The 21,731-nt window shown below is 37.5% G+C and overlaps 1 protein-coding gene across 1 annotated transcript in view; it reads right to left on the bottom strand.

The window, feature by feature from the left end:
* LOC145994365 (pseudouridine kinase-like) overlaps positions 1-21,731 on the bottom strand; it is a 193,776-nt gene that overhangs the window by 122,210 nt on the left and 49,835 nt on the right. Inside the window, exons 2-3 of the mRNA XM_083130480.1 lie at positions 19,279-19,407; positions 10,754-10,868 (exon numbers count right to left, since the gene is read on the bottom strand). Coding sequence (XP_082986606.1) covers positions 10,754-10,868; positions 19,279-19,407 — 244 coding nt within the window. The remainder of the gene's footprint in view (positions 1-10,753; positions 10,869-19,278; positions 19,408-21,731) is intronic.

The following is a 21,731-nucleotide window of genomic DNA, read 5'->3' as shown; positions in this document are numbered from 1 at the left end:
TGGCCAAGTAGCCCCAATTCCGCCTATTAATATATAATAATCCTATAGCGCTAAACTAACTAACTAACTAACTCTCTAGCCTTCTTAAACCCAAAGGTTCATGGCTGCAGCAACACAGGCCTTCCATCTTTCCCTATCTTGAGCAAGATCAATATACTCTCTTCCATCCCTACCGATTTCCCTTAGGTCCATCTCAACATTGTCCCTCCATCTTCGTCTTGGCCTTCCTACAGGTCTCTTACCATCAGGTTTCCCAACAAGAATCCTGTAAACTCCCCTTTCCTCTCCCATTCGTGCCACATGGCCTGCCCACCTAAGTCTTCTTGATTTAATTATTCTAATAATATCTGGACATGAATACAAATTATGTAGTTCTAAATTATGTAACCTTCTCCACTCACCTGTCTCCTCATCCCTTTTAGGTTCAAAGATTTTCCTAAGGATCTTATTTTCAAATACTCTCAATTTATGTTCCTCTTTCAATGTAATGGACCAAGTTTCACATCCATATAATACTACAGGCAAAATTACTGTTTTGTATATTTTAACTTTTAGTTTCTTAGATATTAAACGAGAAGACAAAAGTTTATGAAGAGAGAAGTAACATGCATTTCCTGAATGAAGCCTACTTTTTATTTCCTCTTTAATATAATTTTCATTTGTTAATATTACTCCTAAGTATTTGAATTTGGAAACTGGTTCAAACGAGTTGTTATCAATAATTAGATTTTGATTATTACCTAACACTTGGTTTCGGCCTGTAAGCATATATTTCGTTTTCTCTTTGTTAACTTCCAAACCAGTTTTAAAAATATTTTAGCATTATTCTTAATTGTATTCACATCATCCCCCAGTAAGTCTACATCATCTGCATATGCTAACAACTGAGTCACACCATTTAATTTTAGTCCTTCTTTAGTTTCCTTTACCTTCCTAACAGCATATTCTGAGGCAAAATTAAAGAGCTATGGAGATAATGCATCTCCTTGTTTTAACCCAACATGAATTGTAAATTTGTCAGACATATTAATACCCACACGAATTTTACTTTCTGTTTCACTGGTGCATATTTTTATCATACTAACAAGCTTCTTAGGTATTCCAAACTCTACTAATACATTATATAATTTATCTCTTTTGACCGAATCATATGCTTTTTTGAAATCAATGCATAGCTGATGGACATTTTGATTATATTCCCACCTTTTTCTCAAGTGTCTGTCTGATGTGAACAAATTTGATCTGTAACTTATTTGATCTGTTACGTTTAAATCCACATTGATAATCACCTATAATTTCATTAGCATATGGGGTTAGTCTTGTTAAAATAATGTTAGATAATATTTTATATGTTGTTGAGAGTAGAGAAATTCCACGGTAATTATTGCAGTTCATTTTATCACCTTTTTTAAACACAGGAACAATTATGGATTCTTTCCACTGTTGAGGGATTTCTTCTTTATTCCATATTAAACAAATTAATTTATGAATTTGACATATTAATGAATTTCCACCATATTTAATTAACTCAGCTGGTATTAAATCAATGCCAGGTGCTTTGTTATTCTTTAGTCTTCTAATAGCATCTTTAACTTCAGTCAAGTTAGGTTCTGGAACTAAAGGTTCTGCTGTGTGTACTTCATTCACTTCTGATTTATCTCCTACAACACATTTAAAAGGTCATTAAAGTAGTTCTTCCATCTATTTAGAATATCGCTTGGGTTAGCTAGAAAATCACCGTCTTTATCTTTTATCAAGTTTACTTTAGGTTGCCACCCCTTTCTAAACTCATTTACACCTTTATATAAATCTCTGATATTTTTATTTTTGCTGTTTGTTTCAATTTCGTTAATTTTGCTTTTCAAGTAATCTCTTTTTTTACTTCTAAACGTGCGGTTAACTTCTCGCTTTATTCTATTATAATTGTTGAGATTTGTATCATCAGAGTTATTTAACCACCTAAGTCTAGCCTGATTTCTTATTTCTATTAGATTATGACATTCATTATCAAACCATGGCTTACTTTTTCTCGGTTTATGGTATCCTATGCTTTCTTTAGCCGCGGATTCTATTGCATTATGTATGTGCTCCCAATTCTTATTTACGTCTGTTTCATTTATATTTTCATCATCATTTAAATCCTGCAAAATATCAAATCTATTTGACAGTTTAATTCGGTAATCTTTCTTAATTCTTTCATCAGTAAACTTTCCTGTATCAAATTTTATAACTTTTAGATTTTGTTGCTTATGATTTAACACTGAGAGTCTTTCTCTTAATTTAGCAATTACTAAATAATGGTCACTGGCACAGTCAGCACCTCTATGTGTACGAACGTCAATTATACTAGTATGCCTTCTCTTATCAATGAGAATATGATCTATCTGATTATGAGTTTTACCATCTGGAGAACACCAGGTATATTTATGGATATCTTTATGTTTAAAAGTGGTACTTTTCACAATTAAATTCTTTGAGGTTGCAAAAGTAATCAATCTTATACCATTATCATTACTTAATTCATGAAGACTTTCTTTACCAATCGTAGGTTTAAATGTCTCTTCTTTGCCAATCTGTGCATTACAGTCACCTAACAGAATTTTCATATCATACTGAGAAAATTTATCAAAGACCTGTTCTAACTCTGTATAAAAATCATCTTTAGTATTATTATCTTTATCTTCCGTTGGTGCATGTATGTTTATTAAAATAATTTTACACCACCTACCCTGTAAAACTGCAAATGATATCCTATCGTTAATAAATTCTACTGTTTTGAGAGCCGAGATAATTCTATTATTTATGAAAAAGCCTGTTCCAAAATTATGATTTTCAGTACCACCATAGAAAAAAGTATAATATTTAGTTTTACAATTCTCTTCTCCTGGCCACCTAACTTCCTGGACAGGTACTACATCTAATTTATACTTAACTATCTCATTAACTGTACACTGAAATGCCCCAGGCCGGTAAAGGCTCAGAACATTCCAGGTGCCTAATTTAATATCCTTATTCCTAACGTAGATCTTATCCTTAGTCCAAGGACCTCCCAAAGTAGTCCCCACCCGGAGATCCGAACGGGGGACTATTTTACCTCCGGAATATTTTACTTTGGGAACATCCATGGCCTCATATTGCTGATTTGTGACATGGCTTTTTACAGTGCAGAGTTGTCAGCTCTACGTCTAACCCCCAATATGAATGGAGGAAGTACTACACAAGACAAATACAAACACATTAGACAGCACAATTACTACACAGGACGAACACAAACACATTAGACAGCACAACTACTACACAAGACACACACAAACACATCACAACTATAACACAATATAAACACAAATACACCACAACTACTACACAATATAAACACAAACAAACTACACACCACAACTACTACACACGACAAACACAAAACAAATTAGACAACACAACTACTACGCAAGACAAAACAAACATACTGGACAACACAACTACTACACAAACATCTACAACACAAGACACATACATACACACCACCGATACTACACAAGACAAACAAAAAAATTGAAATTGTGTAAAATTATACACAGGGTTATTCAGGATAGGCTAATTGTTAGACAACATGTGAATATTGCTGTAACTGATCGTATGGAGCAGTATAATTATTATTCTGTCCATTCTTTTCTTTTTACGTTAGTAATAACTATTAACTATCTTATATGTTGTATTTTATGTTTCTATTAATAATTATATAAGCAGAAATAATAATTTTAACTTTCTATCGTAGTGCTGCCATCTATTTTTAACTTCAGTGAAGGTTATACGCACTGAGCTCTCCTGGGACGTAACATAGATAAGACGTTGGGATCACCTGTTTCCTAAGAAGAATGGCCACTATGATTTTCGTAACAGATGAAACCATGAATAACGTTAGCCCCAATTAGCCCACCTATGTGGGCTGACGGAACTCCGCCTAGTCGCTGAATTCAAGATATTGAAGCAGAATCATGTATTCTTTTTCTATTTGACATCCATTTGCTGCCAATTTAGGTTAACTGCTACAATTAGGGTGGAAAATGATGTACTCGTAATGAAATTGAAGGGGCAGCCATAAACGCTCAACGATGCACAGGCTATAACCTAGAGCCGTTGTCTGAAAAATACCTAAAACTTGATTTATTTATTGATTATGATATTTTGGGTGCGTCCGCCCTTAAGTTATTTTGAACCCACCACGTAAGGGTCCAGTCGCTTACCATAAATAAAATATAACTAATATAACATAACTGTAATGTCGAGGGTCTAGAATATTCTTACTTGGGTTAAAAAAAATATGTTATTTGTTATTGTATTCCTTTTTTTCTTTTATACTATATTTGATAACAGATGTAAGCAAATGGTTAAGTGTAAGGAAAGGCATTAATTAAAGCCTTAACTTCGCCATGTACCAAAGCCGATATATAAAGAAATAAAAGCTGAGGCCGTATACACACATAAGGAGAAAACACATGACAACACACACACACCCCGTCGAGGATTATACAGTGACGTCGCGTGGGTTCACATACGAGTGTGTGAACTGCTATAGCGCTACAGCTCAATATAGCAGGCTATGGTTAACCAAAAAGAAAGAGAGGGTGCCAAAACTGGGGCGCAAGGACAATTTACAAATTGTACTTTCTCTTAGTAGACAAGTTTAAGTTTGAGTTTTTGTTTAGGTCCACTTTTATGCACATTATAGCCTGTGTAAGATTTTGGTTTCTCTCTCTCTCTGAATGAAAGAAGTTATGGTTAAGGTAAAAGCCAATAGATGGCACTGATCGCAGGTTACGTCATTCAGTTTGCCGGTTGGATGTAAGAATCCTGAACCGAAACACACTCCTCTTCCAGCTGGCTCACGTTCAAAATCACAATCCAACAGGGCACTCGACGTGACGGGAGAGGTCAACAGGGGACTTAGACGAACGTAGTGGCGATGGTTTAATTTAATTTCTTTAGTAGAGAAATAGTTTAATGGTATTTTATTTAATTTTGTAGAGTTGTTCGTAGTATTATATTAATTTGCTTGTTGATCTTTACCGAGTGATCGTCATTACAGACAAGTAGGAAAAGGGGGAAATTTAACAAAGAAATATTCTCTTAGGTAATTAGGTGAACATGGATTAATAATGATACCAATTAAATAGTCAGCGAAAGGAGAGAAAGTCAATTATTAGTTAAGGATAACTATTGAAAATTATTTTGATTTATATATTAATGTTATCTTTGAGGTCATAATCGCTAATGACAGTTTATGTATATATAATATTATTGTTCTAATACTAAATTGAAGTTTTGTTAAATAAACTGTCATCCAATCCTATCCAGTGAACTTTATATTCTAGTAATTAAATTACTTGATGTATGGTGTACCACGTACCTATGGGGGGTCCAGTATGTAGGTTCATAGCTATCTTTCATCGGTCAATCGGAAGGGTATGTTTAATACCAATTAAAACAAATAATTTTAAATCCGAACCAGAGCAAGAAAGAAAGGGCTATAACATATAGACTAATTGGGACTGGAGTTACAGTTTAAAGTGGGATTCGAACCACTATATATCTCCACCGGGTCTGGGTAGACAAGGCTTAGCATTAAGAGGCCATAGTCCAGGATCAAAAGTGGAGATAGTTGATGGGGGGGGGGGGGCAATTACCAACCTCCCATGCCACTCTAATCGCAACCACTGTTGGTAGCCTAGCATCAATGGTTATAGAACTAAAAGTACCCAATATCGCAGACTGTAGACTTCTTGAAACTGCCTCTCTACACAACAAACACATTTATTTATGCAAGGAAAAATTTGAAATTTTTGCAAGATTGAAAAATCGTTGATGTTATTTTCGTAGCTTTTTATAGGTTCACGTCAAAAAATTCACAGCTCGATGGGGCATGGCCCCCATGGCCCCTCCCTTGGCTACGGGGCTGAAATCAACAATATATATTCTAAAATGCAGCAAACTTGTGCTACATACAGAAATCTAGTAATTAAGAAACAATAAAACAAATGAATGTTTTCCTTCGACTCGCACTTCTAATATAACATAAGCATCTAGATAATCGTTGTAGAAAAAATGAAATTGGAAATAGAAATAACTGACATTTTAGCTAACAACATTTCAGATGTAAGAAAAGTTAAATAAATATTCACTAAATGCTAATTGATCCGAGTATGTAGCTGTGTAACACAAGTCATTAATGATTACCACTTATGTCCATTATGCGAGAAAGGTTTCTCCCTTAATATCTTTGGAGGACACGCCAGAAACGCAGATCTAACTTAATTCCATGAAGCTGGCAGATCCTCAGCGAGGAATAAGGTAGGGAACGGGAGTGGAGTTAAGCCTAGGGCAGCATGCACAGAAGGGGCCGTTCAAAGCTTCTTAAAAAGACAACGACGGGGAAATTTACACTTTGCAGATGTATATTCTGGTAACACACTGCTGGAATTTTCTGTTTCCCAACATGATGGTAAGAGTATGATATTAAGGATGTTCTTCAGACACTAAAGCACAACTGCGCCATTCTAAAATGTACTAAACTTTTTCTCTAAATCGGAAATGCAAGCTACGAATCTTGAAATATAACCTATATTATTTTTTAATGAGTTTTTATTTGCTTCCTTATAAAATTTGTAGGATGTAAATATCACAAATTATGGTATTATGGTATAATATTAAGTAAATATCGAAGGATGAACACAAAATATCGGTGCCTGGTAGTGGGGGAGGTGGGGGGGGGGGACGCCAAATCATAATCCTTCATAGGCTCCAAAATATCTAGTAGCATCTGGGCTAGGAGTTGGACATTTTGCACACTTATTGAAATCCACAAAAGTAAATTTCCTGACATTTATTTATTTTCTTACGTTGAAACGGCTGTTATTGGTAATTAAAATGTTTGTATCTTTCTACTCAACCTAGAAAATGTATAAGCATATTTCGTATTTACACTTTTGGGATCAAGGAGAATACTTCAAGCCAAAAAAAAACTGGAATGTTGCGAAGTCCGATCGACATTTCAGGGTAATGAGATATCTATGCTCGTATACTACGCAGAAATGTTATCATTTCTAGTATTTTATTGTCACGTCTCGGTATATTAGTACCTCAGTAATGCTACTATCGATATATTAATATTTTCATGTTTCGATAATCGTTGTATGTTCGTATTTTCAGGAACACCAGATAAAATTTCTATATTCTTGTGTAATAAGTAACTAGCAACATCTTTTGGTTGAAACAGAAAACAACAAAGGTTAGAATTATGATGCCTTGCAAGGCAAGTAAAGTTTGTTCTACAATGTTTGCTTACTGCAACGTTTTTCAGAAGTTTTAAGTATGTATGCAACCACAAAACCCAGGTTCAAGTTGGTGATGGGCATTGGCTGATTTAGCGGGAGGGGCACGGGAGCACCTGCCCCTCCTAAAGGAGACTAAAAATATCTGGGCCGAGATAGCGCGTGACTGCAGACGGCGCGGCATGTCGTGGCGTCGACCCGTGACGTCACGCTTATTTTTACTCGCATATCTTTAGAATGCAGACAATTATACTTATATTATAACGAGTACTAACCTGTGTCATAAGAGTTGTTCAAATTGGTGGCCAACTGCATTAACACATCTTTTGATGAAATTTTGATTTTACGTTTGTAAACAGTTTTAGGCCATGGAGAAATACATGAATGTTATAGTAGCTGCTGCCTATTTTAGTAATAATTTGCCTATATCGAAGATAACTGCTGTTTGAGTGCCTCCTAATCACTGAAAGGAACATGTTTGGAGATGTACCGAAATTTTGTGAATTAATTTGATAACAATTAGTCAGTAATTAAGTTATGATAATTTTTTAGATGTATTATAATGATGAAACATTTCGTTTTTTTAACCGCAGGAGTTTTTATTTATTAAATAAAATATAATAACAGACAAATTATTGGGTAAGCTCGAGTTCCACAGCGAAATAAGCTATTATGTGACATAAATATTCAAGATAGTGTGTGCGTGGGAAAAGGGGGGAGAGTTTAAAGAATTCTTGTTGGGAAACCTGATGGTAAGAGACTTGCAGGAAGGCAAAGACGAAGATGGAGGGATAAGTTGAGATGGACCTAAAGGAAATCGGTAAAAATGGAAAAGATTGGATTAATCTTGCCCAGGATAAGGACAGATGGAAGGTTTATGTTGCTGCATGCATAAACCTTCGTGTTTAAGAAGGCTAGAGAGTGAGTGAATAAGTGGGGAAGGAGGGAGTGCCAAGAGCACTAAGTAAGGGTTTAGTTACTTGTGTATATGACGTAATTGGGATGACGACGAATAGTAAAACGATATTGCTAATGGAGACCTTAGAAGCTTGAATACTCGAGGTACAGCCATTACATCGAAAAGCATATGTATTACAACAAACACGCTCACACACAATACAAGTATTATTTTAGTAAGAAAGAAGAGAGAAATGGTTTATTACATATGCCCAGAAAGCGAATTTCTCTCTTGAGCAAGATCGTGAATAACTGTAGAGAATAGTGTAAAGCGAGTGGGCGGAGCAAAGCAGTAAACGCTGCTGCAAGCAACTGGTAGCTGCTGTCTCTTTTCCCCTCCATGCAATCCCGTTCCCTCTCAAGTGTTCTTTGGTCGAGCCCTCTCGAGTCACTTGCGCAGATTTGTTTTGTGTTTCTCGCTCCAAAGATTCACGGGGCAGAGTGTTCAATTGTTATATTCAAGTGGTAACACTAAAAAAAAAGCCCATGTTGGAACCAGCCTTTGAGGGGCAGATCAGGCGTTACCAAACTGCTTTTCACCGGGTGACGCGTGGTCCAGTCCCATCGCCGCTGTTTTTATCGCTTTCGAGACAGGAGTCTGCTATTTCTTTTCAAGTAGCTTCACACGATGCTGACTCAACACCGGATTGGTGCAACACGAGGCATAGGCTTAACTTGGAGGGGGCAAAGGAGGCACATGCCTCCCCAAAATTTTCAGATTTATGAAAATTTATGAAAATTTACAAGATAATGGTACGTTCGTTAATCTCCTGGAACATGAGAAGCAAATTAGGAATATAACAAGTCATTTTGATGATTTTGCAAGTAACAGTTACTTATGAAAATAGTCCTGAATGCCATTTTTATGGGTTTGACAACTTTTTGATTCTGCCCCCCTAAAATTAAACTCCACGTTCGATTCTTCTCCCTCATAGTTAAGCTACAAGTTGGATTCTAACCCCCCCCCAAGATAACCACCAAATTCGATTCTGCTCCCCCAAGTTACGCCTATGATACAGGGGATAGAACCCAGAACCGCTCACAGCGCAGGCGAGCCAGTTCTATTATGCAACACTGCCGCACAGATTTCTATTTTGATTCGATTTGATTTATTTTACTTCGCTTCTTGTGCCAATCTTGGCTAATTTGCGAAGATGGGGATGAGTGATGATATGATGAAATTGATGAATAGACATAACAAACGTCCATGCCCAAGCCAGGATTCGAACCCGGGACCCCTGGTGTCGCAGCGCGATGTGATAACCACTCCGCCACGGGCGCCGCCACTGCCGCACAGTTTTCCATTCCGCTATACATAGGTAAATTCACTTTACACCTTCATCATAACAGACAGAGGCGATGCAGCGGACTAAAGCTTACTCAGAAAAGCCTATACCCTATTTCGGTTATCTCTGGAAGCAGCGAACGAAAACGAGTCTCTGCGCAAGTAGTGACGTGAGATGGCTCCACCAATGAACACGTGAGAGGGAACAGGATTGCGTGGAGGAGGGAGGAAGCGACTGCAGTTTTCAGCCTTCGAGCAGCGTGTACTGCTTCGCTCTGCACACTCGATTCCCTCCCCTCCTTCTTCTCTGCTGTTATGCGCGGCCTTGCTCCAGTGATAAACGGGGTATGGTTTAGGAGAAAATCGATAGTGGGATTATCTTTCTACCGTAGACAGAATTGCTATATCAACATTTATGCACCAAAACACACCGGAAGTGCTCTGTAATAAACATACAGGGTGTCCGAGAAGTTCCTGTACATCTACTTGTATGTATCATGTTGCGACTATGTTGAGAATTGGTCCGTTGCTTGTGGATAATTTCGTTTTCTTCTTGGCATCCCTGCTCTAAAGATCAGATGGAATGCTTTCTCGAATCCGCATGTCATATAGGGCTATATCTAGAAATTATATGTAATATGTGTGTAATATATGTGATGCAATATAATCTAGGGGTACGGTGAATACTCGGACACCCTGTAGGTGCCGAATATATTTTATTCTTTGTTTTGTTGGACAAATTGAATTGTGAATCTCTTTCTCTTGTCTGCCCCAAATGTAAAGGTCGTGATATGAGGAATCTGATGTAGTGACTCTCAAAAATATCCATTCCCAGGTCTGGAATCGAACCCGGGATCCCTGGCGTTGTAACGCGCTGTGATAACCATTAAAAATTCATGTTGTTGCAACACACTACTTTGCTTTTATGAACAAATCATACGCCGTCCTTGCAAAATACATGAAAGAACCAGATGGACAGTGCTCAAAGTGGAAATTCGTAGCTGCGAGGGAAAGGGGGTTGCTTGGTCGAGTTTAGAGTTGGGAGGAGGATGCATCTATGAATCAACATGAAGCAGGTGGGGGATGCTTATAAATTATCCTAGTTTGGGAATGCTATAGTGAAATATTTTTAACTCCCTCCCCCCCGAGTTGCCCCCACTTCCTCCACTAGTTTACAAAACCTTACCTGGTACGTCATGATCACCGCATATATCCAGTATGTATTGTATGGTTTCTTCTGGAATGTTTCCGTCCATCACCACCAGAGGACACCTCTGTAAGCTCTCAGCAAATGAAGCCACCTTTGGAAATATGAATAAGAAATCATAAACTGGGTGAAAAATGTTAGTGAATATCATTTAGTGAATTATGCTAAAATATAATACATGTTAATCTAAATTATTCTAAGCAGAAGAACAAATAATATTAACGTATCTACCAATCAAAAACATGGTACATGATAAACCACATTACTAATCGCTGTAGAATGTGAGTGATTGCAGCGTTAATTGATATGATCCCGAATAATATGTAAGTGTCAAAAAATATAATGTACGTAGCAGCGATATTCAAACTGTATGGCGTCCCTCTGAGGTCACGAGAACTTAAAAAAAACCAAAAAAAAAAACCTTTTCTTTTTCTGAATGTGGTGGTCCATCGGCAATGTAATATCCCGCGTTTTTGAACAGAGACAGAAACTACAGTTGTACGATACTTTGTTCAAGAAAACCATATCACACCATGGCACACCGTTTTAATATTTTCTACAAACCTAATGTTCTGAATATTCAGACAAGATGCCAGCATTCAAATAAAGTTGATGTAAAAGAAAGATTAACGATAATAGCATTGATGATTGATTTTGTACACTGAGCAAGTTCTGAGATAAAAACAGAACTACAATTAACTGAAGAAATTGTAACCTTGTTATGTGCCTGATTTTAAGGGCCTCCCCCATGGCGCAGTAGTAGCGTCATTGCCTTGTAATCGAGGGGTCCCGGGTTCGATACCCGGTGGAGGCATAAGTGGTTCGAATTGCACTTTAAACTGTAGGTCCAGTCCCGATTAGCCTTACTGTGCATAAACATCAACTCAAACCAAACCAGTCTGATTTTAAGATATATTATCCAGTTTCTCTTACTATGTTCGAAGGTCACTATTTATATTTTGAGCCTTGGCAACACTGATTGAAGTTAGGCGCGATTTGACGTTTGCACGGAATCGTCTGGCATTATTGACCATAACGTACTTCAAATGTTTTGTCAATAGCTTCATTTGTGTTGTTTATGTTGCTTTGGAGATTGCGCGACAACAATAAAATGGAATTAACTCGTGAACATTTTCGTGCGATGATTTTTTACGATTTTCGACGTGGATTATCAAGACAAGAGTGCATCGATCAACTTACTTCCACATTTGGCGATGAAGCCCCATCCTTTGCCACTGTGAAACGCTGGTATAACTAATTTAATCGTGGCCGCCATTCGCTCACCGACGAGATTCGCGAAGGTCGTCCAAAATCAGTTGTTGTTCAAGAAAACATTGATGCTGTGCAAAACCTAATACTGCAAGATCGTCATGTGACATACTGTGAGATTGAGGCAACCATAGGCATTAGTTCCACCAGCATATATAAAATATTACATGATCATTTAGCTGTGAGAAACGTATGTTCTCGTTGGATCCCACACAATTTGACAAAAACTCAAAAAGACGCTCGCGTCAATTGGTGCAAACAAATGCTCAATAAATACAATCGTGGTGCTTCAAAAGACGTATATAAGATTGTAACAGGTGAAGAATCATGGATATATGTATATGAGCCGAAACGTAAACAGCAGTCGACTGTATGGGTGTTTCAAGATGAACCCAATCCAACAAAAGTTGTTCGCGCTCGAAGCACATCGAAATAAATGGTCGCCTGTTTTTTCGGGAAAACTGGTCATGTGGCAACTGTGCCTTTAGAGGAACGTAGAACGGTCAACTCTGAATGGTACACAACAATTTGTTTGCCAGAGGTCTTCGGTTAAATACGGAAAACAAACAAACGCCGTCGGATCATTCTTCATCAAGACAATGCCAGCTGTCACACATCTCGTCTAACAACCGACTTTATGAACAGTCAAAAAATCGAATTGATGGGTCATTCGCCGTACAGTCCTGATTTGACACCCAATGACTTCTTCTTGTTCCCGAATGTCAAGAATAAATTGCGTGGACAACGATTTTCGTCGGCGGAAGACGCCGTTGATGCGTTCAAAAACCATATTATCGAGGTGTCTCAAGAAGATTGGAAAAACTGCTTTGACAAATGGTTCGAACGAATGCAAAAGTGTATTGACCATAAAGGAGAATACTTCGAAAAACAATAAAGCAGTTTTCAATGTCAAATTCCTGTTTTTTTATTGTCAGGCTCAAAATATAAATAGTGACCCTCGTATCATGAATATCGTATCGCCGCATGAATTGACACCAGCTTACAACCAATAAAATAATTTACACCACCTGTATACATTACACACATTATATTTTCGCACGAAGAGGTTATGTGTTGATTTTTCGTGGTCATTTCACATGTATTTATCTACATGTATTATTATAGAGGGGGGGGGGGCTCTTGCAGATGTTGACGATGGAGGGGAGCCCTTGTTATGACCAGCTTCTTATTGCACGTCCTTTAGAATTATTTACACAAGAAATATTGTCCTTTAATGTAGGACACAAGGCTTACAACTAAAGTCGGTACATTAACCTAGCACAAATACTCATTAAAAAGGGCAGTGGAAGTCCTAAGCTGCAAAATTGTAGGTTTAGAGGAATTATACATAAAAGGCTTGATAGTAAAGAGGTTTATTAAACATCATGCCTGAAGGGATGGCAACACGGGAAGTCTATGAAATGCATCCGGCAGACCTATCTCATAATAGAACAAAGTGTGTTGTGCTTTAACTAAAATATCCAAACTAAATAGAAATTCCAGCCCTGTAGGCAGGACGAGAGGGTGTTTTAAAAGGCTAATCGCATATGTGGAAGCTTTGTAGAACATTTCTAGTGTAATTTGTAGTTTATATTCTCAGCTGTTTATCTGTGAGTCCGTATGACATTTTAGAATGGAAAGCATGGTTTGACTTAGTGTAATTCACTGTATGCAACACAAGGCCTCTAAACTAGTTTTTCACATAACTTAGCATTGTTCTATTCAGAACTGGGGTAAGTTGATGGTCGGTTCGTCACATCTATCCTTGTTTCCCAAAAACGCGAGAGGTAGAAAAACATGTGGGAAAGAAATTTTTATTTGTAAAGTAATAAAACAGTTAAACCTATCTACCTCATATAAGCTTGACAGAAAATTACTTTTTGGTCAGTGGGACGGACCTCCGTGGGGGAGTAGTTAGCGTGTACAACGCCAGATGTCCCGGTTTCAATTCCCGACCTAGTCGTGGGCGTTCGTTGTGAGTGTCCTTTCATAAATTTCATCACATCATCCTCATCGTCACGATTAGCCAAAAAAACGGGGAAAACGACGCTTGAAAACAAAAATAAATTTTCCGTCAGTGGTAAAACAAGCTTCTGCAGTAATCCATTTTTTTTAAAATTAATACACTTCTGGCCGAGTTGGGCATTGCCATTTTTAAACACATGAACACGATATCTCCACAAATAACTATCTGAATTCTGTCCCGGGAATCTGTAGAGTAAGGCCGCGCATAACGGTAGAGAAGGGGAGAAAGCGAGCAAAGAAGTACGTGCTGCTTCTAACAGGTGGTAGCCGCACTGACTTCCCCTCTCACGAGTTCTTTGGCAAGAACTACTTCCGCAGAGATTTGTTCTCGTTCGCTCGCTCCAGAGGTTCCCGTGATGGAGTATATTTCCTTTCACACACACGACAAAGTAAATAACTACTGATTGACTTCTATAAGCTTTTAGGTGGAAAAGAAGTGATGGGTTGGCGTCATTTTGTCCAAGTATGACTCACCAACAGGGGTTGTCCAGTTTGCTTACCCTGGGTATTTCCAAAGATCCGACATCTTTCGAATAACAGTTTTCAGTCAGTTTACCATCAACAAAGGCTTATTACGTTCTGCAATGTAGGGAAAGCCAGAGACGCATAAAAATGCCGAAGTTAGCATGAATTGCAGAATAAGCATTTTTGGGCACGATTTGGTAATATATGCGCTAATCTTCAAAATAGGCATGTGATTTCAAACTAGAAACACCACGAAACAAACATGAAAAATTAAAGCCTATATTTTACTACAATGGAATAAAACAGGCAAATAGGCAAAAATCCGCACCCTAGACATAGTGAAGGCATGTAAAAAAAATTTGAAACACGTATTTTAATCATTGTATATAAACATAAAGGCTAAAGTGTATTATAGGCTACTTTACAGGACCTGTTAATATTGCTTTTGTTAATGGTCAGTTTGTATACTGCTAATTACACTAACAATGAAAAACTTAGAAATAAATACGTTGAAAACTGCACTATTTACGTTGAGCAATATAGTCTGGAGTTGTTTTCTAGCTGTCTACTCGAAAATACTCCAAAGTGTCTATTTTGACAGGTCACCACACTTGTCGCTAGAACGTTTTGCACAAAAACTTCAATTAGCATTTGCATTGTGGTGGTTTGCGGTAATATCTTCATTTATTTCTGAGGCTTAAATTGATCAACTGGCCCACCTGAATTGACAACCAAACTTAACAAATTTGTTGGAAACTGAACCTTTAGATTGTATAAAGTTTTTTTAAAAGATATTTCTCTCTCTATTATATTTTGGACATTCCAGTATTAGGTATATGTTGCGCGTCTGCACTTTCCCAGCCACATTCACATCTCTTATTGTTCGTTATTCCAATTTTGGATAAATGTTGCCTAGTACACAAATGATCCGATCTCAGTCTATTAATTAAAACAATTATATTTATTGTAGCACTGACATGATGAAACCATGGTTTGTGTGGTTTGAATTAAGGAAATGGTCTGAATGATTCTCCAACTGTTACAAGTTCATTTCGACATACAACAAAGCATTAATTCAAAATGTTCTTCTTGCTCTAGCGAGAAGATCAGTATAGTATAATGATATGTCCATAATGTTTGAAAGGCGCGTTGCTTTCTTTGCACACTCATCAGCATGGAATTGCCTGTAATATTACTATGTTCTTTAACCCAAGTAAACTCAGTTGTTTGCCGGCCTCTGTGGCGGAGTGGCTGGCCCATCTACCCCGACTAGAGTCCATGTATTAAGTAAAGAAGTTCTTTAAAATATCACACGTACATTCATTAATTAATTAATTATTCTTTGTTAGAATTTGCACGATTTACATGCTACATACGTTATTGTAGGGGATTCCGCGCTGTCAAATGGTTATAGCTCTTGCCTCTGGCGCGAACGTCCCCGTGTTCGATTCCCGGTAAGAACCTCCAAAAATTTGAATGTTGATCTAGCATCGTGAGGACAACTGAGAAGTTATTTGAAAAGAAAGTTGTGTCAAAAGCCAGAAAAGGGCGGCAATGGGACCCGATGCGCTGACCACGTGGCACCCAATAGAAAACCTTCTTGGCAGGACCCGACGCTCAGAGGACTGTTTCGTCATGAAGTTAGTTAGTTTTGTAATTTTGGCAAAATTTTATGTGAGTCAATGTTCTTACTTTTAGAATTAATAGATAGCGGATGATAAGCTACTCGTATATCTGATATTACCAGTGTCATAGCGCGTTGCCAAATTCCAGCTTCACCAATTTCTTCAAAGGGATATAGGCCGTTGTTTTCCCTGATCTACCTAACAAGTGTTGTTTCCTTTTTTGTATCACGTAAACTACAGGATTGTCGATAAATATGGACACATTCATATCAAATACGAAAGTTGACACCGCAATTAAACATGATGACAGGAAAGGAGGGAAACCGGATAGGGTATGTGACCAACATGGCGAATATCTTGAAGGTCGCCATCTTGGATTCAACGTGGAATTCAAATTAGATAGAATTTTAAGATAAACACATTGTTATGCTTCGATTTCGTGTAACTCAATCAGCAAAAGAAGAACATACTGGGTGGCCCCATAGGCGCCGACTCCATGGGGCTTGGGGGGGCTCGAGCCCCCCAAATGTTAACGATGTGGGGCCAGAGCCCCCCAAATAATTTTGCTTAAGAGGATCTAATGTATTATTTTGCTTCTCTTGTAAAGTTTACTCTGAATTGTGCCACATGAACTTAACTTTAAATACACATTTGAAATGTTCTAGACCATCAATTTTGGGGGCTGAGACCGATAAACCATCAACCATAACTTTGGGGGTGGGCTATGACCGGGGACAGCAAAACACTGTATAATTATTGTTTACTATTATACATATATTAATCAGAGACATAATGAATTTAGCCATAGACTTGTTAAAGACTGTTTGCGAATCCCCTAAAAGAATGCAAATATTTAGGAATATTTTATGTGAATGAGAAGGCTGGACATACTGGACTGCGACCACTTTGCCCTCGGCGGTGGACGTTGAGAGCCTCCAGTATGCAACAGATCTTAAGGAACTATGAAAACCTTTTCAAATTTTTTGAGAAATTTTCTGAAGAAGATTCTACTGACGCAGCATCAAAATGTGCTGGATACCTGGAGACAATGCTTCACTTCAAGACATTTTTCTTTCTCTCCCTCTACTGCCATGTGATGGGTCCAATAGAGGAGGTAAACTGTAAGATTCAGTCTCCACGCATTGGCGCTACAGAAGTGGAATAAAAACTAAAATACTTGACTGACATCTTTGAAGAAAAGCGAATAGGTTTTGATCAGTTTGCAAAGAGGGCAAACTCAGCCTTGTTGATGAGCCAGAACTGCCCCGGCAACGTCACGTCCCTAAGAGACTTGAAACTCCTGATGCTGCCAAACATCACAAGTTCTACACTCCAAATGAGTATTATAAATCAATATACACTGACATGTGTGACACAGCAAAATCATGTGTTACACAAGGACATGAATCAGCAGGACTACAATAAGTAACAGCCGTAGAGAAAGAATGCATCTCAGCTGTGAACAGTTGCACAACAAGCTTTCAGCAAACGCGAGAATTCTTTCGCCAAGATTTGGATGCCGATAGGCTCTCCTTACACATGTCCATGCTTGGTGATATCGCCAAACAGAAAAAAGTGGCTCTAACTACCATGCGTGACATAAGGAAGTTTCTTTTGGAAGACAGCACCCTCCAGGAGCTTCTGCAAGAAGTTGCCAAATTCATGATGGTCCTCCGCACTGTGACAGTGACGACAGCCATAGCCGAAAGGTCATTCAGTGCTATTCACCGATTAAAGACATATTTGAGATCTACAATAGGGCAGAAGAGACTAAGCAGCTTAGCGGTACTCCACATGATACAAAAACAGTGCTTGATAATTTGGACCTGACACCGCTCGTTAATGAGTTCATAACCCAGTGCGTAGAGCAACTTTTGCTTTATTTTTAAATCAGGTTCATATGTTCTTGTTGTGTATGTCACTTTATATCTTAGTGTACATGCTATTTTTTTATTATTTCAAAATTAAATTTTAAAAGTAAAATATTGTAGCAAGAACAAAAAGGTAAAACTATTTTCCTGCGATTTGTGTTAGCATTTATGTAAATAATTAAATAAAACTGTTAAATATTGTAAATATTCGTTATGTTATGGGTACGTCAACACTAAGGTTATTTGCACTCGTCACATGACTGTTGCGGACATTAAAACACACCCATGCCCTCGCCGAGACTCGAACCCGAGACCTCCGGATCAAAGCTAGTTGAGTCGACCACCCAACACGCTCGGCTACCGAGGCCGGCATAAAACTGTTAGGATGGCCTTTTAATGTAAATACATACTTTTCAATAGAAATGTTAATTGTCTAAGAAAACAAATGAGCAGACACAAAATACATAAAGAGACTTTGAAACATTTTCTAAACGTTTTTCATGTTACATTTCATTTGCATGAGGAATATAATAGCTGATTAAAAACAGCTATACGAAGATGTAATTTTTATTTTTAAAAGGGGAGGGAGTGAGTCATTCATTCATTTATTTCAGTGATCAGAGCCCCCCCCCCAATAATTTTGACAAGTCGGCGCCCCTGGGTGGCCCCATTCAGAGCCCTCTGGAGAAAGGCTATAAAGACCATGGGGAAGTGAATACAGACGAAAAAATATACAAATTTTCACCTGTGCTAAAATCTGGTACATAGTGAACAACACCCTGGGAAGCTTTTCGTCTGACCACTGGTAACGCTGTCTTACGCTTGCAAAGCTTCATTCTCGTTGACAGGGCTCGTACAGAACCCTGCCGTGCTGTAAACGCAAATTACTGTTTGTTGTTACTGCAGCGCCTCAGTGCCACCTGGGGGTGAAAATTTTAACTAATTCTTTTCGTTGGCTTTCACTTCCCCATTGTGTCTAGAACCTTCTACCACGTTTCACAGCGATGCGATGCTTCAAACGGACTCCCGATGGCTCTGTATAGAGTAACTCTAATTGTGGTCACCCAGTATATTGTAGTAAACTTAAGAATGAACCTGAAAGTAAGATTCTTAGCTTCCTCTAAATATCAGATATATATCTCCATGCATTAAAATAACAGATACAAGGAAAAGAAAGAAGTAAACATGTATGGGAACAGTGCAAGTTTTTCCAGCCGCCAAATTTCAGGAAGCAGAGTATAGTACGTACCATTTTCTTTCCTATGTAGTTGTGTATATCCATGTCTCCTACTCCAATTCGGCATTCACCCCCTTCATCTAAGAGAACATTGTAACTTGCAGTTCGTTCGTTGTCAAGAATTGCAATGCCAGATGTTACCTGGAAATAAGTTAATTGGTGAATTATGAAGGTCCACACATATAATTCAGCACAATATTTTGTTTAACTTATTTTAATACTGGACACAACATGCAACGCCATAAAAGGCAATATTAAAAATTTTCTATAATAATAAGAATTCTAAAGGTATAATTGTGTACAAGAGAGCGGTGCGGGAGAGGGGGTTACAAACGATTCGTTTCGCAAATAAGAAAAATAACTGTACCGTTTCTTTGCTTGATTTTATTTATTTTAAGGCCACTTTAGGCACAGAAAGGCTAATTAGAACTGGACCTACAACTTAAAGTGGGATCGGATTTTTTTAGCACAACTGGAAACAATTGAGCCTCTCCAAAGAGTTTATCGAGTGTTGCCATAACACATAACAAAATTTCCCTTTCATATGTACAAAATTTGCCATGTTCATACAAATGTTACATTTATGTAAAGATAGTGAAATCGCGATCACAAATAATAAATATATTATTCTCATTGAGCACTTAGAAAACACCTTTACAAAAACATACTAGGATTAACTGGATGAGGGAAGTTAGAAAGGAATAACAATAAAATAACATTAACAGTATCAAGTTGTACACATAATAGATGTAAACATTCATCACAATTGTTAACAATGGGTTAAAATCTGTTATTACAATGATTTTCAATATTTTTTTAAGGAAAGTTTCTTTATTGTTATCAGCCAATTTTTTTAAAAAAACAATTATTGTACAATTTGAGGGAATAAATTACGCTGCAAGCTTCAAAAGAGTCTCAATCTAATATATGAGTCGGATGTCTTCAAATTTGATACTTTTCATAAATATTTCTATATCCGATTTTGAACTAAAATTCTACCTGCACTTCCATTGGACGAGCGAAATTTCCCAAACTATGGCCGGATTAGCCTATGAGCATAAAACAAAACTAACACTTGAACAAACAAAGACCGCAACGAATCTAAATTCAAACTCTAAGTAATATATTTACAACAATGTTCAAAGAAGAAAACATAACAAAGAAACATTGAATTGTTTGAATATCTATAATTGCTAGGTGATTATCACAAAATAAATAGTTTTTTCATTAAGAAATATTAGGTTCTGCAAAAACTCTGGACTCGTAACGGTGTAAGTAGAATGAACTTTATTACTAAGTGATTTAGAATTAATATTGCAAAAATCAAGCTATGGTCATGTAAGTAAATATGCCAATCATCCAGCGAAAAATTAAGACTAAAGGTTTTGTATGACGACCGACCGACTGTTCATTTGACTTTTGGATTTAGAGGAATCGTTTCCTTGGCTTCTAGGTGTGTTGCTGCTTCTCTGGAGTGGTAATGGTGCGTACCTGGTTTGTAGGAACTGTGCGACTGTAGCTCGATATCCGTCAGTTGTGGTGGTTTTGTGGTCCAGCGAAGGACCGTTTTCTATGTTCGAGGTTATGACCATCTATTTTCTTTAATTGAATGATTGAAGTGGTGTTTTAAGTCTACTTTATGCACACTAAGGCTAATCGAGTCTGGACCTACAGTTTAAAGTGGAATCTCTATTTTCTTTGAATTCGACGAGGCCATGGAAACGGTGTTTTTGTGCGACGCTGCTGTAAGAGGTTTATTACATAAATTATGAATAGCGTGTATATGTAACATATGTAAATACTGCTCAAAAAAAAGAAATGGTTACTTTGGGAAAGATTCATAATTTATAAGGTCATTGAAGAAACGAAAATAAAATAAGTTTTTGTGTAATACAAATGAATCTAATAAGAGTTTAATTACGTAACAAAAATTGAAAGTGAATTCCTCGTAGTAGTGGCATCTTTTGGTTGTTTTTTCGTTCCCTTTTCCCTGAATATAAATGACTACTTTTATTTTTGAGAAATATTATGGGTGCCTGCTGGAAATTCTAGATGTGACTGAAGAATGAATCTCAATCCTTCGATGTAGCACGCATGGGAGAACACAGATATAATATCTTTGAAAGACATCTGAATATGCAAGGAGGATGAATCTTAGGTTTTTGATTGATTGATTTGGTGTTTTAAGTTCGCTTTATTCACAGTAAGGATAATCTGGAATGGGCCTACTGTTTAAAGTGGGATCCGAAACACTATGTGCCTCCCCCGGGTATCGAACCCGAGACCCGTTGATTGCAAGGCAACGACGCTATCACTGCGCCATCGAGGAGACACATGAATCTTAGGCTTTAATACTGCTACAGAGTTTCTAAGTCAATTTACATATTATAATCTAAACATTCAATTTATTTTGAGAGCTTGGTCATAAGATTCTAAGCTCCCTCCAAAATTCAAGCTCTTACTTC

The sequence above is a fragment of the Lepisma saccharinum genome, chromosome 10 (assembly GCF_977018435.1).
Source record: "Lepisma saccharinum chromosome 10, izLepSacc3.1, whole genome shotgun sequence".
Lineage (NCBI taxonomy): Eukaryota > Metazoa > Arthropoda > Insecta > Zygentoma > Lepismatidae > Lepisma > Lepisma saccharinum.
This window is presented reverse-complemented; position numbering and strand designations above follow the sequence as displayed.